The sequence below is a fragment of the Anguilla rostrata genome, unplaced genomic scaffold (assembly GCF_018555375.3).
Source record: "Anguilla rostrata isolate EN2019 unplaced genomic scaffold, ASM1855537v3 scaf1044, whole genome shotgun sequence".
Lineage (NCBI taxonomy): Eukaryota > Metazoa > Chordata > Actinopteri > Anguilliformes > Anguillidae > Anguilla > Anguilla rostrata.
Genome location: NW_026986388.1, coordinates 1 through 15598, shown reverse-complemented (window position 1 = coordinate 15598; position 15598 = coordinate 1). Strand labels below are relative to the sequence as shown.

At 52.9% G+C, this 15598-nt stretch overlaps 1 protein-coding gene across 1 annotated transcript; it reads left to right on the top strand.

Annotated features, from left to right (window-relative positions):
- The first annotated feature begins 480 nt into the window (after positions 1 to 480).
- Positions 481 to 4263, top strand: LOC135247035 (trichohyalin-like). Its single transcript, XM_064320337.1, has 2 exons — positions 481 to 1131; positions 2608 to 4263. The coding sequence occupies exons 1-2, from the start codon at positions 639 to 641 to the stop codon at positions 3693 to 3695; spliced, it is 1581 nt and encodes a 526-aa protein (XP_064176407.1). The 5' UTR covers positions 481 to 638; the 3' UTR covers positions 3696 to 4263.
- Positions 4264 to 15598: the final 11335 nt, after the last annotated feature.

The window sequence follows — 15598 nt, the reverse complement described above, 5'->3', positions numbered from 1 at the left end:
AATGAGAGGCATCAATTGTAAAGCGCTTTGGATAAAAGCGCTATATAAATGCAGTCCATTTACCATTTACCATGCAAAGAGTTTGTGAGGACTGACTTCGACAAATAACACCACAACTATTTTTATGGGTGTGGCTTGTTGTTCAAGCGAATGCTTTCAGTTGTAGGTGTAGTACAGGTTTTGCAAGAAACAACAAACTTCACAAGAGAAAGTGAAAGGAAGCCATCTTACTCTTTCTGTGAGACATCTGAGGATCAGTCGGGATGGCAGGTTGGATAGGCCGTCTGCCATTTCGAAAAGCTGACAGAGCCCAAATGTCGGAAAATCAGGAAGGGTGTGGGGCAGGTAGGGCTGATCTCAGGCTGGTGCTTCTTGGGGGAAGGAATTCTGGAAAGAGCTCTGCAGGAAACACCATCCTGAGGAGCAGCACATTTGCAATCGGCAAAGTGAAAAGTAGATGTACAGTTGGGACCAGGAAGGTTGCAGGTAAGGAAGTCACTGTGGTTGACACTCCAGGCTGGGACTATTTCACGGCCGCCATCCCAAAGGAGATCAAAGATGAGACAGAGCGCAGCGTGTCCTTGTGCTCCCCAGGGCCCCACGCCTTCCTCCTGACCATCCCTGTGGGTTCAGACGTAATGCTGACGAGACTGGACGAGCACATGCGTCTGCTCGGGGAGATGGTTTGGGGATACACACTGGTGCTGTTCACCTGCGGGGACAGGCTGGCTGGCTCTACAATAGAGCAGTACATTGTCAGCATAGGTGGTGGTTTGCAGAGGCTGCTCGGAAAATGTGAGAACAGGTATCACGTACTCAATAACTTAAACACGGGAGATGAAACTCAGGTCACAGAGCTCTTGAAAAAGGTAGAGCATATGAGGTCAAAAAATTGTGGATGCTACGTATGTGAGAAACGGCGGCATGTTGAACCAGACGTCCAGCCAGAGCAGGAACTTCAACTGAGTCAGCAATGGACTGAGCCAGATGAGAGAGAGGAACAGAACTGGTGCAACAGAGACCAGGGACAGGAACAGATCCAGAGTGACAGAGACCAGGTACAGAATACCACCAACTGCAGGAAAGCACCCAGGAGCAAAGGAACAACAGAAATTAGCCCACCTCCTACCTGTGAGTGCCAGTCTTATTTTTGCTTCATATAATAGATTATAAAAATGATATATTACTTGCACAAATATATATTTTCACTTTGACTTTACTTTGCTAATGTTTTGCCAGTAACGTGAAAGTTATCCAGATTAAATTACAATGCAAACAAAATAAAGATTTGGGTTCGAAATGCAGCGATTCCCTTAAATGGCATATCATAGTCACAAAAGACAGAGCAAGAGAGTGAAGTGCTGTTTTATATATGTATATTATTAAATTAAGTAGGGGCTATAACTTTATTTCTATGATTTCATAAAAATGCCTTTTGCATTTTTATGGCTTGTTATACAGTACTGTGCGAAACTCTTAGGCACCTGTAAAAAAAAAAAAAAAAAAAAAAAAATGCTGTACAGCCAAGATGCTTTCAGAAATAATGAAACGAAAGGTTTTAAATATTGAAAAAATATAAAGAGCAGTAAATAGTTAAACTAAATAAAATCAATGTTTGGTGTGACCACCCTTCGCCTTTAAAACTACATCAATTCTCTTAAGTACACCGTCCTGCAGTTTTATCAGAAAATCGGCTGGTAGGTTGTTCCAAGCATTTTGGAGAACTTGCCACAGTTCTTCTGCAGATTTTGGGTGTTTGTCACAGGTTGACGTTGGGTGGACCCAAAAGCAGATTCAGACAGCAAAGTGGCGAAACTCCCGTAGGAGATGTTGAACGCAAAGGTACACAATACAGCAGGCAGTCTTGTAGTCAGTTTGTGCATAAGATCAAAATCAGAAAATCCACCGGGGCAAAAGTACAAAAACAGAAGGCAAAATCAAAGTTGAGAAACAGGCGAAGGTCAAAACAGGAAATTAGCAAAGCAAAGACGGCAGGCAAAAATCGGTGGTTGGGAAAACAGGCAAGATCAAGCACGAGACAAACTAACAAGCGAAAACTGCTGGAAAGGCACTGTAAACAGAGGCACAATCTGGCACAGAAGAGCAGGGAAACAGAGAATATATACCATGTGAACCAGGTGAGTGAAATGAGAGATAATTGAATAGAGCGTGAAAATGCAAACAGGGAACAGGTGAATGAAATGAGAGTGATTAACCAGTGCATGAGAATGTGGCCAGGACAGGTGAGAGTGATCAGCTGAGGGGAGAGAGAGTTAGAGGAAACCACGCCCATAGAGATTGTGCAGGAGAAAAACAGATAATCAACTAGAAAGTGAAGTGACAACAGAAACATAACAGTAACATAACGTGATCAGCTTGTTCTTTATTGATGTGAGTCTTACTACATTTTCTGAGATGACCTCTCCAGACGTTCATAAACTGTTTTTAAATTCAACCCCCAATCACCCAGACATGCTTTGCAGCATGAACCAACTGTTATTGAAAGTACGCATTAAATGAATTGTAACTGTATAATGTATGCTTCTGTTATTACCTATGTTACCTCTCCTACCCTGAACCCCACACTTCTTTCTCCTGGTCCCCCAGTGAACAGGTCAAGGGAGACGCTCACAGAGACTCTGCAAACAATGTCAACACAGATATCTGGGGAGGAAATGTATAGGCGCACAGTGGTTCTCTTCACCTATGTGGACAAACAGCAGAGCCAGGGTGTCGAGGAGCATGTCCAAACAGGCAATAAGGAGCTCCAGGAGTGCGTGGGGGTGTGCTATGGAGGTTGCCACACCCTTGACAACAGATACCGAGGCAACGGTTGTCAGGTGGCGGAGCTGCTGGGGAAGGTACAGGAGATGGTGGCAGGGAGTGTAGCCAACTTCTACAGCTCTGGGGAGTCCCAGGCAGGGAGGGTCATGCGGAGGCCTATACCGGCAGACAAACAGAGAGGCAAAGGGGAGCCGGGGGAGTGGCAGCAAGAGGAGGGGCACATCTCTGGCCCCGCCCTGGAGGCGGCGGCACAGCAGGCAGAGTGGAACGTGGAGCAAGGCAGACCTTTGGAGAAGGAGATCGAGAGGAGGGCGGAGATGAGGGGAGTCCAGGCAGAAAGAGAGGAGCCAAGAGGACGACTGGAGAGTGCAGAGAAGGAGGAGAGAGGCGTGGCAGAGAAGGAGGCACACCTAATCCCCCCTCGCATGCCAAATGTGTGTACTTCAAGCACACCAGCGAGGCACACACAGGCACTGCAGCAGCTGGGAGAGATGGCAGTGCAGCTTGGTGAGGTCACAGAGACGCTCAGACTGACATGTGAGGAGCAGGCCAGGGAGGAGGCAGAGAGACACAGAGACGCCGCGCTGCAGCTCAATGCTTTAAGAACGCAGTCTGCTGCAGCTGCACAGGAGCACACCGCAGCTCTGACAGAGAGAGACCAGGAGAGAGACAAACTGCAGGCAGAGATAGAGAGACTGAGAGAGAGCACTGAGGAGAAGGACAGAGAGATGGAGAGACTGAGAGAGAGCTGTGTGCAGAAAGATGCAGAAATAGAGAGGCTTAAGGAGGAAGTAGCGGAGGTGAGACGGCGGTTTGAGGAAACTTCCAGAGAGGTGCAGAAGAACAAACGAGTCCTTCAGCAGCTCCAGACGCTGGTGGCTCTGGTAAACGCACCTGCTGAGAGAGAGTGAAGCCAGGCAGGATTGTGGGTGGGGAAGCTCCTTCATGCAAAAAAGGATAATAGCATTTCTACTCATAATAAATGGACATATACTGGCATTCTTATACATGGGCATAACTTTGTCGTAGCTACATAATATAATTTGAAATATGCAAACAAATGATTTTAATATGTCAGTTGCTATAGAGGAGTATTCACATTACCATCTGCTCATAGGACTGTGAACTTCCTCACAAAATCTCATACTGGCATTACAGTACATTGTTTAATGCGATGGCATACTATGCACTATCCATACTGTACACATTGAATCATCTGAATGCAACCTACTGAACCTACTAGTTGGTTAGTAGATATGTACTGTGCAGTTTGACTGGGGTGATTTTTTATGATTGGGCCCTATTAAATATAATGACATTACTGTATCAGGATATTTGCTGTATCCCTGTTAAGCTGGTTGATAGATGAGATAATTTGTGCTACCACTTGATTGACTTGGAAGGAAATCCAATCACTGCTCAAATAACAAAATGTATGTCATTCTAAGGACCTTGTTCTAAGCAATGAACTCCTGCATACGCTCTATGTGTGATGTTCCGAGTAAGGACCCACACGCAGACCAGGGAAATCCAAAAAACGTTGTCTTTAATCAGTGCGAAGTTCGTAGCCAGGTGATCAGAGAGAGTGCGGCACAGAATCGAGTTTCCAAAAGAAAAGTAAAAAGACAGGCAAAAAGTCAAAAACCAGGAGATCAGAAATAGCGAAGGTACAAAGGGGCAGGCAAAAGAGAAGTCAAAGAAAAGCGAAGGTCGAACCAGATCAAACAAAACCAAAAGGGGCAGGCAAACTCGAAGTCGGGCAAAGGGGTGTCGCAAGAATCTCAATAAACAAAGGCTTACAAATAATCGGCACAATGAATATGATCAACGTTCTGACAGGTAACTGGTGGAAAAGACTGACATTTATACACTGGGGAAGGTAACAATCAAGGAGGGGTTACGTGAGTGAGGGCGGAGTAACAAACAACATCCAGGTGAAGAACATTAGGATAACTAATTAAATGACAGGGGACTGACAAAACGCGGACTGGAATCACATAGACAACAATGATAACAGACGGCCTGGGTTTAGCAGGTAAAACACGTGCAGAGAGAGAGAGGTGCAGTTAGAGCAAGAGACAGGTGCAGGCAATTGCAGAACTCAGCGTTAGAGCAGGCTAGAAAGAAAAGGGGCGGAGCTACAGCGCAGCATGGAAAAGGAGAGACTGGTTAATGTGTGTGTTAGTCCATTAGTAATATTCACATGTTAGTATATTAGTGAGGTTAGTACTTTACAATCTATAAGTTAGTAGGGATTAGTAGAAATTAGTAAAACTAGAAATCAGCAGGAAGAAAGTAAAGCGAGACTGGAAAGAAGGGGGGAAACCACGAAAACCCGGAACCACCCGAATAGTGAAATCACACAAGTACAGGGGAGTGAAGCAGCTCAGGGAACACAGAGACAGTACTGGGGAGACAAGTGACCGGAAAATACAGACTACAACAGTACCCCCCCCCCTAGGAAACGCCTCTTGGCGTTTTCACCGGTGGCACAGGGTGTTTCACATGAAAGTCCTTAACAATCTGCTTATCCAAAATGAAGCGAGAGGGGATCCAGCTTCTTTCCTCGGGGCCGTAGCCTTCCCAGTCCACCAGGTACTGAAGGCCGCGACCCCGACGACGAACATCCAACAGTTTGTTCACGGTGTAGGCATCACCACCATCAATGAGTCGGGGGGGAGGGGGGGGCTCAGGGGCAGGGCAGAGGGGATGGGTAACAACGGGTTTTAAGCGGGAAACATGAAAAGTGGGGTGAATTCTGCGCATGGTGGAGGGTAACTTTAATATAACAGCAGTGGGGCTGAGGATTTTAACAATAGGGAAGGGGCCAATAAAACGAGGAGCTAACTTCTGGGACTCAACACGTAAGGGAATGTCTCTGGTGGTGAGCCAAACACGCTGTCCAACTCTGTAGGAGGGGGCTTTAGAGCGGCGGCGATCGGCCGTCACCTTCATCCTGGCGCTGGCGCGAAGCAAGTTGAGGCGAGCGGTCTTCCATGTTCTCCTGCAGCGCCGGATGAAGGCTTCAGCTGAGGGGACCCCCACCTCCTCCTCCTGACTAGGGAATAGAGGCGGCTGGTACCCTAGGCAGCACTCGAACGGAGAAAGTTTGGAAGCGGAGGTGTGTGAGTTAATAGCATACTCTGCCCAGGGTAGTTGATAAGACCATGAGGTGGGGTTCTTGGAGCAGAGGCATCTAAGGACAGTTTCGATCACTTGATTGGCCCGCTCGGTCTGGCCATTGGTCTGGGGGTGAAATCCTGAGGATAGGCTAATGGAGGAACCCAACAGTGAGCAGAAAGCTTTCCAAAAACGTGCAGTGAACTGGGGGCCTCTATCGGAAACTATATTAGTGGGGATGCCGTGTAATCTAATAACGTGATGAATGAGTAAGTTGGCGGTTTCTTTGGCAGAGGGAAGCTTGGTGAGGGGAACGAAGTGAACAGCTTTAGAGAACCTATCAACTATGGTGAGGATAGTGGTGAAAGTGTTGGATGGGGGTAAGCCTGTGATGAAATCTAATGCTATGTGAGACCAGGGGCGGTGTGGGATGGGGAGGGGTTGTAACAGACCTGAGGGTGGGTGGTGAGAGGGTTTGTTCTGGGCACAGACCAAGCAGGCAGCCACAAAGTCCAAGATCTCTTGTTTCATGGAGGGCCACCAAAAACGTCTCTGAATAAATGTCCTGGTTCTGGTGGCCCCTGGGTGGCATGAGAGTTGCGAAGCGTGGCCCCAAAGGAGAACTTGAGAGCGGACTTGGGCAGGAACGTAGAGACGATCCGCCGGGCAATTACTTGGACCAGCCTCATCCTCCTGGGCCTTACGAACCATCTCCTCGATGTCCAAGTGAATGGCATTGATGAAACAGCTCCGCGGGAGGATGGTGTCAGGTGAAGGATCCTTGGTGGGTGGTTCAAACCGGCGGGAGAGGGCGTCAGGCTTGGTATTCTTTGACCCGGGGCGGTAAGCAAGGGTAAAGTCAAATCTGGAGAAGAATAGTGCCCATCGGGCCTGGCGAGAGTTGAGGCGTTTGGCTGTGTGAAGGTACTCCAGGTTCTTATGATCAGTCCACACCAGGAAAGGTGTTTGAGAGCCCTCAAGCCAATGGCGCCATTCTCCCAAAGCCATCCTCACCGCCAACAGCTCACGGTTCCCAATGTCATAGTTCTGTTCCGTGGGTGTCAGGCGGTGAGAGAAGTAGGCACAGGGATGGATCTTATTGTCCCTGGAGGAACGCTGAGAGAGAACGGCTCCCACCCCAATGTTGGAGGCATCAACCTCTACTATGAACTGAGCCGCAGAGTCAGGATGAACAAGGATGGGTGCAGAGGTGAAGTGGTTTTTGAGGGCTCGGAAGGCTGTTTCAGCCTGGGCGTTCCACTGGAATCGGGTCTTAATGGATGTGAGGGCGGTGAGTGGGGCTGCCAGAGAACTGTAATTACGGATGAAACGGCGGTAAAAGTTGGCGAAGCCCAGGAAACGTTGCAGTTCCCGACGACAGTCTGGCTGAGGCCATTCCACAACCGCCCGGATCTTCTGGGGGTCCATCTGAATGCTGCCGGCAGAGATGATGTATCCCAGGAAAGAAGTGGTGTTACAACTAAACTCACATTTCTCCGCCTTGACAAATAAGCGGTTCTCCAACAGTCTCTGGAGCACCTTGCGGACCTGGATGATATGTTCCTCCTTAGTTTTGGAAAAGATCAGGATGTCATCCAGGTATACAAAAACAAACTTATTTATCCAGTCCCTCAGAACATCATTCACCAGTGTCTGGAAAATAGCTGGTGCGTTTGTGAGCCCGAAGGGCATCACCAAATACTCCCAGTGTCCGGTAGGAGTGTTGAAGGCTGTCTTCCATTCATCGCCCTCTCTAATGCGCACCAGGTGATAGGCGTTGCGCAGGTCCAGCTTGGTGAATATGGTGGCTCCTTGCAGGAGTTCAAAGGCGGAAGCCATGAGGGGGAGTGGGTAGCGGTTCTTGACCGTAATGTCATTGAGTGCTCGGTAGTCGACGCAAGGCCGGAGTGAGCCATCCTTCTTCCCCACAAAGAAGAATCCGGCCCCTGCTGGTGAGGATGAAGGACGGATGATGCCGGCAGTCAAGGACTCCTGGAGGTATTTATTCATAGCTTCCGTCTCCGGCCGAGACAGAGAGAACAATCGACCTCTGGTGGGAGTGGTGCCGGGCTTCAGGTCAATGGCGCAGTCGTAAGGGCGGTGAGGAGGCAGAGAGGTGGCTCGGGACTTGCTGAAGACCTCTTCTAGGTCCAGGTACTCGGGAGGAACCGCCGACAGGTCCGTCGGCTTCTCGGGAGGAGGTGACTCAGGAACAGAAGAATGGGCCTCTCGCAGACAAGATGCTAAACAGAATGGGCTCCAGCCCAAAATCTTGTGCGAGTTCCACTCCAAGGTGGGGTTGTGCTTCTCAAGCCAGGGATGCCCGAGAATGATGGGTGAGTGGGGAGATTCAATGATGTGGAGCTGAAGCTCTTCTTGATGGTTGCCGGAGAGCCGAACCTTGAGAGGAACGCTGGTGTGAGTGATATTTGCCAACCTCTGACCATTGAGCGAGTTGGCCACTAGGGGGCATGACATCTTCTCCAAGGGGATCCCCCATCTCTCGGCGGCCCCAGCATCCAGGAAGTTCTCCTCGGCCCCGGAGTCGATGAGGGCGGTGGTCTCTTTGGTTCGTCCATCCCACTCAATGGTGACAGGCAGGCAAGTCCGGTGTTTGGAGGAGGATTCGGTAGGAATCATACCCACTAGTGCTCCTCGACACACTAGCGGGTGTCGTCTTTTTAGCGGGCAGGCTGCGACATAGTGGCCTGGTTTCCCACAGTAGAGGCATGACCTGGTGTGCATCCTTCTATCCCTCTCCTCCTTGGTCAGGCGAGCACGGTTGACTTGCATCGGTTCCGGGTCCGACATCATGACTGGAGGAGGTTTGAGATTGGTAGAAGGTGCAGCAGTGGTTCTGGACCTCTCAGTGACTGCTCGGTTGTAGACCCCTTGACTGCGAGCCCGTTGGCGCTCTCGGATGCGTGAATCCACGCGGATAGCCAGGGCAATGAGATCGTTAAGGTCCTCGGGCAGGTCCCGGGTCAGCAGCTCGTCCTTCACGCTCTCAGACAGGCCATTGAGGAAGGTGTCGTACTGAGATTTCTCCTCCCAGCCACTGGCGGTAGCCAGAGTACGAAAGTCGATGGCGAAGTCCGACACCGTCATTCCCCCTTGGCGCATGCGCAGGAGTTCTTGCGCCGCATCATGGCCGTGTTTGGAGCGGTCGAAGACCCGTTTCATCTCTTCTGCGAGCAGCGTGAAGGTCTGCACGCAGGGAAGCCCCTCCTCCCAGGCAGCCGTTCCCCACTTCCTAGCTCGCCCGGTGAGCTGCGTGATGATGTAGGCAACTCGGGCCTGCTCAGTGGGGAAGGTAGCTGGCTGTAGCTGGAAGATCAGCCGGCACTGGGTAAGGAATGGGCGGCAGCCACCAGGTTCTCCATCGTACTTCTCCGGAGGAGGAAGGTCGGGCTCACGAGCACGTACAGGTGGGATGTCAGGCGTAGCGGGAGCCGCAGGTTGCTGGGGAGCGAAGCCAGGCGAGGAAGCCCGGAGTGCAGATATCAGCTCCGCCACGCAGGAGGTTAGGGTCTGCAGCTGGTGAGAGACCGACTCCAAGTGGGACTGGTGGCGTCCCAACATGGCTCCCTGCTGCCCAAGTACAAATTGTACCTGGGCAGGGTCCGCTGGGTCCATCCTGGTCAGAACGTACTGTGATGTTCCGAGTAAGGACCCACACGCAGACCAGGGAAATCCAAAAAACGTTGTCTTTAATCAGTGCGAAGTTCGTAGCCAGGTGATCAGAGAGAGTGCGGCACAGAATCGAGTTTCCAAAAGAAAAGTAAAAAGACAGGCAAAAAGTCAAAAACCAGGAGATCAGAAATAGCGAAGGTACAAAGGGGCAGGCAAAAGAGAAGTCAAAGAAAAGCGAAGGTCGAACCAGATCAAACAAAACCAAAAGGGGCAGGCAAACTCGAAGTCGGGCAAAGGGGTGTCGCAAGAATCTCAATAAACAAAGGCTTACAAATAATCGGCACAATGAATATGATCAACGTTCTGACAGGTAACTGGTGGAAAAGACTGACATTTATACACTGGGGAAGGTAACAATCAAGGAGGGGTTACGTGAGTGAGGGCGGAGTAACAAACAACATCCAGGTGAAGAACATTAGGATAACTAATTAAATGACAGGGGACTGACAAAACGCGGACTGGAATCACATAGACAACAATGATAACAGACGGCCTGGGTTTAGCAGGTAAAACACGTGCAGAGAGAGAGAGGTGCAGTTAGAGCAAGAGACAGGTGCAGGCAATTGCAGAACTCAGCGTTAGAGCAGGCTAGAAAGAAAAGGGGCGGAGCTACAGCGCAGCATGGAAAAGGAGAGACTGGTTAATGTATTAGTATAGTGATCTAAACTATCAAAAACCCAAAACTAGTGTGTGTTAGTCCATTAGTAATATTCACATGTTAGTATATTAGTGAGGTTAGTACTTTACAATCTATAAGTTAGTAGGGATTAGTAGAAATTAGTAAAACTAGAAATCAGCAGGAAGAAAGTAAAGCGAGACTGGAAAGAAGGGGGGAAACCACGAAAACCCGGAACCACCCGAATAGTGAAATCACACAAGTACAGGGGAGTGAAGCAGCTCAGGGAACACAGAGACAGTACTGGGGAGACAAGTGACCGGAAAATACAGACTACAACACTATGGTTTTGTCATGGTCCTGTGTTCCTGTCTGTGTTTCCCTTGTTGGGCCGCCAGATGGCGGCACTTCTGTTTTGTGTCCTGCTCCCCTCCTGTTAATTGTATGATTGTTTCAATTGTCTCGTTATCCCATCATTGTTCCCACCTGTGTCTTATCCCCTCCTTCTGGTTTGATTGTTTTTTGAGTTCACCTGTGTCTTGTTACCCCTGTCTATTTAAGTTCTCTGTTCCCTTGACTCGGGTGCTGGTTCCTTGTGTTTGTTTCCAATCTCTGTTGCAAACTTTATTTACCTGCCTGCGTTTGTTCTCACTTGTGTTTGTCCCCGAGTTGTGTTTGTCTCCTGACTTTCATGTACCTGCCTTCTTGTGTTTGTTACCTGACTTACATGTACCTGCCTGCTTGTGTTTGTTCCCGACTTGCGTTTGTTCTGTCTTGTGTTTGTTCCCGACTTATGTTTCATCGTATGTTTCAGACCCTTTGTACCTGCCTGTGTTTTTTACCTGTTTGTGTTTTGTTTCTGACTTGTATTTGTTTGACCTACCTGTTTGTTTGAATTACCCTTGTGCTCTGCCTGCCTGCGTTCTGCCCTGACCGTGTTCTGCCCTGCCTGTATTTGTGAGTCCCTCTTGTTTTCTGCTTTGTTAGTTATTTTTTGAGTTTGTGGTTTTGCCCATTGTGGCCTTGTTTGTTCCCTGTTTGTTTACCTGTTAGTAAAGTCTTTGTTAATTTTCCCCTTTTTGAGTTTCGTGGTTTTTTCCCACTCTGCGCCTGGGTCCCAGCACCCGTACCGCTACAGAAGGAACCAGCCAGTGTGGGACCCAGCAGAGTTTTTTTTTTTTTTAATTTATTTATTTATTTTTTTTTGTTTAACATGCCATCGGGGTGGTGGGAGCTTGAGCCTCCCAGTGCCCGGGGCGGGCGGTCGCGGAGGCGCCGTGGTCGGGCTGCCTCCCGGTCGGCCAGACCTCCAGCTGCTCAGCAGGCGGATCCTGACCCTTTTGAGGGATCTCGGCTTGCCATTTTTCCGGGGTCCGGCCTGCGGGGGTCCCGCCGGTCCCGTCCGGCTGCCCAGCCGGGTTCCCTACAGCTGTGGTCTGTGTTCCTGTCGCCTGCTCCACCCCAAGTCCAGGAGCGGCCTTCACGGCCTGCTCTGCCCCGAGTGCCGGAGGGACCTTCACGGCCTGCTCTGCCCCGAGTGCCGGAGGGACCTTCACGGCCTGCTCTGCCCCGAGTGCCGGAGGGACCTTCACGGCCTGCTCTGCCCCGAGTGCCGGAGGGACCTTCACGGCCTGCTCTGCCCCGAGTGCCGGAGGGGCCTTCACGGCCTGCTCTGCCTCAAGTCCCGGAGCGGCCTTCACGGCCTGCTCTGCCCCAAGTCCCGGAGCGGCCATCACGGCCTGCTCTGCCCAAGTCCTGGAGCGGCCATCACGGTCTGCTCTGCCCCAAGTCCTGGAGCGGCCATCACGGCCTGCTCTGCCCCAAGTCCTGGAGCGGCCATCACGGCCTGCTCTGCCCCAAGTCCTGGAGCGGCCATCACGGCCTGCTCTGCCCCAAGTCCTGGAGCGGCCATCACGGCCTGCTCTGCCCCAAGTCCCGGAGCGGCCTTCACGGCCTGCTCTGCCCCAAGTCCCGGAGGGGCCCCCAGAGCCACCTGGAGCCCCGGAGAGGCTCCCAGATCCGCCTCGAGCCCCGGAGAGGCTCCCAGATCCGCCTCGAGCCCCGGAGAGGCTCCCTGAGCCGCCTCGAGCCCCGGAGAGGCCCCCAGAGCCGCCTCGAGCCCCGGAGAGGCCCCCAGAGCCGCCTCGAGCCCCGGAGAGGCCCCCAGAGCCGTCTCGAGCCCCGGAGAGGCCCCCAGAGCCGCCTCGAGCCCCGGAGAGGCCCCCAGGGCCGCCTCGAGCCCCGGAGAGGCCCCCAGAGCCGCCTCGAGCCCCGGAGAGGCCCCCAGAGCCGCCTCGAGCCCCGGAGAGGCCCCCAGAGCCGCCTCGAGCCCCGGAGAGGCCCCCAGAGCCGCCTCGAGCCCCGGAGAGGCCCCCAGAGCCGCCTCGAGCCCCGGAGAGGCCCCCAGAGCCGCCTCCAGCCCCGGAGGCCTCGCCTGCTCTGACCCTTCCGCGGAGGCCGCCTGCTACACCCAAGTTTCGGGCTGTACTTGTGCCTCGAGCCCCGGGGGGGCCTCCGGAGCCGCCTCAAGCCCCAGGGGAGCCTCCGCAGCCGCCTCGAGTCCCGGGGGGGCCTCCGGAGCCGTCCAGAGCTCCGGAGAGGCCTCCAGAGCCGTCCAGAGCCCCGGAGAGGACAACGGTCCCATCTGTTGTCCCGCAGGGGCCGCCTCAGACTGCTCTGGCCGCCCCGCAGGCTAAGCCGCCTGCCTTGCCCCCTAGCGTTCGTGCTCCCCCAGTGTTCTCGCGCCCCCAGTGTCCGTTCTTCCCTAGTGTTCTTGCTCTCCCTAGTGTCCACTCCTTGCCCCCTGGCGTTCGTGCTCCCCCTGGCGTTCGTGCTCCCCCTAGTGTTCTCGCGCCCCCCAGTGTCCGTTCTTTCCCTAGTGTTCTCGCTCCCCCTAGTGTCCACACCTTGCCCCCTGGCGTTCGTGCTTCCCCTGGCGTTCGTGCTTCCCCTGGCGTTCGTGCTTCCCCTAGTGTTCTCGCTCCCCCTAGTGTTCGCCCTTCCCCCAGTGATCGTCTCTCCCCCAGTGGTCGCCTCTTCCCCGGAGTCTGTCCTCCCCCCAGTGGTCGCCTCTTCCCCGGAGTCTGTCCTCCCCCCAGTGGTCGTCCCTCCCCCGGTCTCGTCACTCCCCCTGGTGTCCATTCTCCCTTTGGTGTTCGTCCTCCCAACCGTGTGTCTGTGTGTTCCCCGGCCCCCCTGTCTAATTGTCTGCCCGCCTGTTTGTCTGTTGGTCTACCCGTATGTGTGTCAGCCAGTTTGTTGGCCTGTTTGTCTGCCCCCCAAGCCGTCAGCCCATCGGCCAACGTGTTTGCCCGCCTGTCTGCCTGTCTGTCAGTGTGCCAGTCCGCGTGTGTTTTGTCTTGTTTGCCTGTGTGTCAGTCCCTATGTCAGTTGTTGGGCTCCCCCTCGCCTTCCCTGTCTGCCTGTCCCTTTGTGTGTCCATCGGTGTCGCCGTGTGCCTCCCCGCCTGCTTGTCCCTGTGTCTGTCCTTGTAGGTCTCCCGATTGTGCCAGTATCTGGCAGTCTGTTTCCCCCTCAGTCTTGTCCAACCAGTCCAGTGTTGTCGTGCCCGTCTCAGTCCTGTCCTGTATGTCTGCCTTGCCCCTGTCCAAGTCCCCCCTGGTTTCCTGAGTCCCCCTGGTTTCCTGAGTCCCCGTGTCGCCCGAGTGCGGGCCCTGAATTTCCCCGTGTCGCCCGGAGTGCGGGCCCTGAATTTCCCCGTGTCGCCCGGAGTGCGGGCCCTGAATTTCCCCGTGTCGCCCGGAGTGCGGCCCTGAATTTCCCCGTGTCGCCCGATGTGCGGCCCTGAGTCTCCCCGTGTCGCCCGATGTGCGGGCCCTGAGTTTTCCCCGTGTCGCCCGATGTGCGGGCCCTGAGTTTTCCCCGTGTCGCCCGATGTGCGGGCCCTGAGTTTCCCCCGTGTCGCCCGATGTGCGGGCCCTGAGTTTCCCCGTGTCGCCCGATGTGCAGGCCCTGAGTTTCCCCGTGTCGCCCGATGTGCGGGCCCTGAATTTCCCCGTGTCGCCCGGGTTCTGCCCAGCCCTGAGTCTCCCCGTGTTGCCCGGGTCCTGCCTAGTCCCGAGTCCTGCTCCCCCGTCTGAGTCCAGTCCCGAGTCCTGCGTCCTGTTCCTGTCCAGTCCTGTTTCTGCCCTGAGTCCTGTGTCCAGTCCTGTTCCTGTCCAGTCCTGTTCCTGTCGAGTCCTGTTTCCAGCCCCGAGTCCCTCTCCAGCCCCGAGTCCCTCTCCAGCCCCGAGATCCCTCCTGCCATCAGCCCCGAGTTTGTCTTGTTCCGTTCCTGTCCAGTCCAGCCCCGAGTCTTGTCTTGTTCCGTTCCTGTCCAGTCCAGCCCCGAGTCTTGTCTTGTTCCGTCCTGTCCAGTCCAGCCCCGAGTCTTGTCTTGTTCCGTTCCTGTCCAGTCCAGCCCGAGTCTTGTCTTGTTCCGTTCCTGTCCTGTTCCTGCCCCAGTTCTGTGTCCAGTCCCTGTTCCTGTCTGAGTCCTGTTCCTCGTCCAGAGTCCGGTCCAGAGTCTTGTTCCTGTGTTCTGTCCCTGTTCTTGTCTTGTCCAGTCCTGAATCCGGTCTCCAGCCCCACCCTCTGTTGACTCCCTCCCGGGTCGGCCTCCTGGGACGTCAGGAGCCGTCCCTTGGGGGGTACTGTCATGGTCCTGTGTTCCTGTCTGTGTTTCCCTTGTTGGCCGCCAGATGGCGGCACTTCTGTTTTGTGTCCTGCTCCCCTCCTGTTAATTGTATGATTGTTTCAATTGTCTCGTTATCCCATCATTGTTCCCACCTGTGTCTTATCCCCTCCTTCTGGTTTGATTGCTTTTTGAGTTCACCTGTGTCTTGTTACCCCTGTCTATTTAAGTTCTCTGTTCCCTTGACTCGGGTGCTGGTTCCTTGTGTTTGTTGCCTATTAATGTTCAAACCATTTATACCTGCCTGCGTTTTTTTTTCACTTGTGTTTGTCCCCGAGTTGTGTTTGTCTCCTGACTTTCATGTACCTGCCTTCTTGTGTTTGTTACCTGACTTACATGTACCTGCCTGCTTGTGTTTGTTCCCGACTTGCGTTTGTTCTGTGTTTCAGCGTATGTTTCAGACCCTTTGTACCTGCCTGTGTTTTTTACCTGTTTGTGTTTTGTTTCTGACTTGTATTTGTTTGACCTACCTGTTTGTTTGAATTACCCTTGTGCTCTGCCTGACCGTGTTCTGCCCTGCCTGTATTTGTGAGTCCCTCTTGTTTTCTGCTTTGTTTAGTTTTTTTTGAGTTTGTGGTTTTGCCATTGTGGCCTTGTTTGTTCCCTGTTTGTTTACCGTTAGTAAAGTCTTTGTTAATTTTCCCCTTTTGAGTTTCGTGGTTTTTCCCACTCTGCGCCTGGGTCCCAGCACC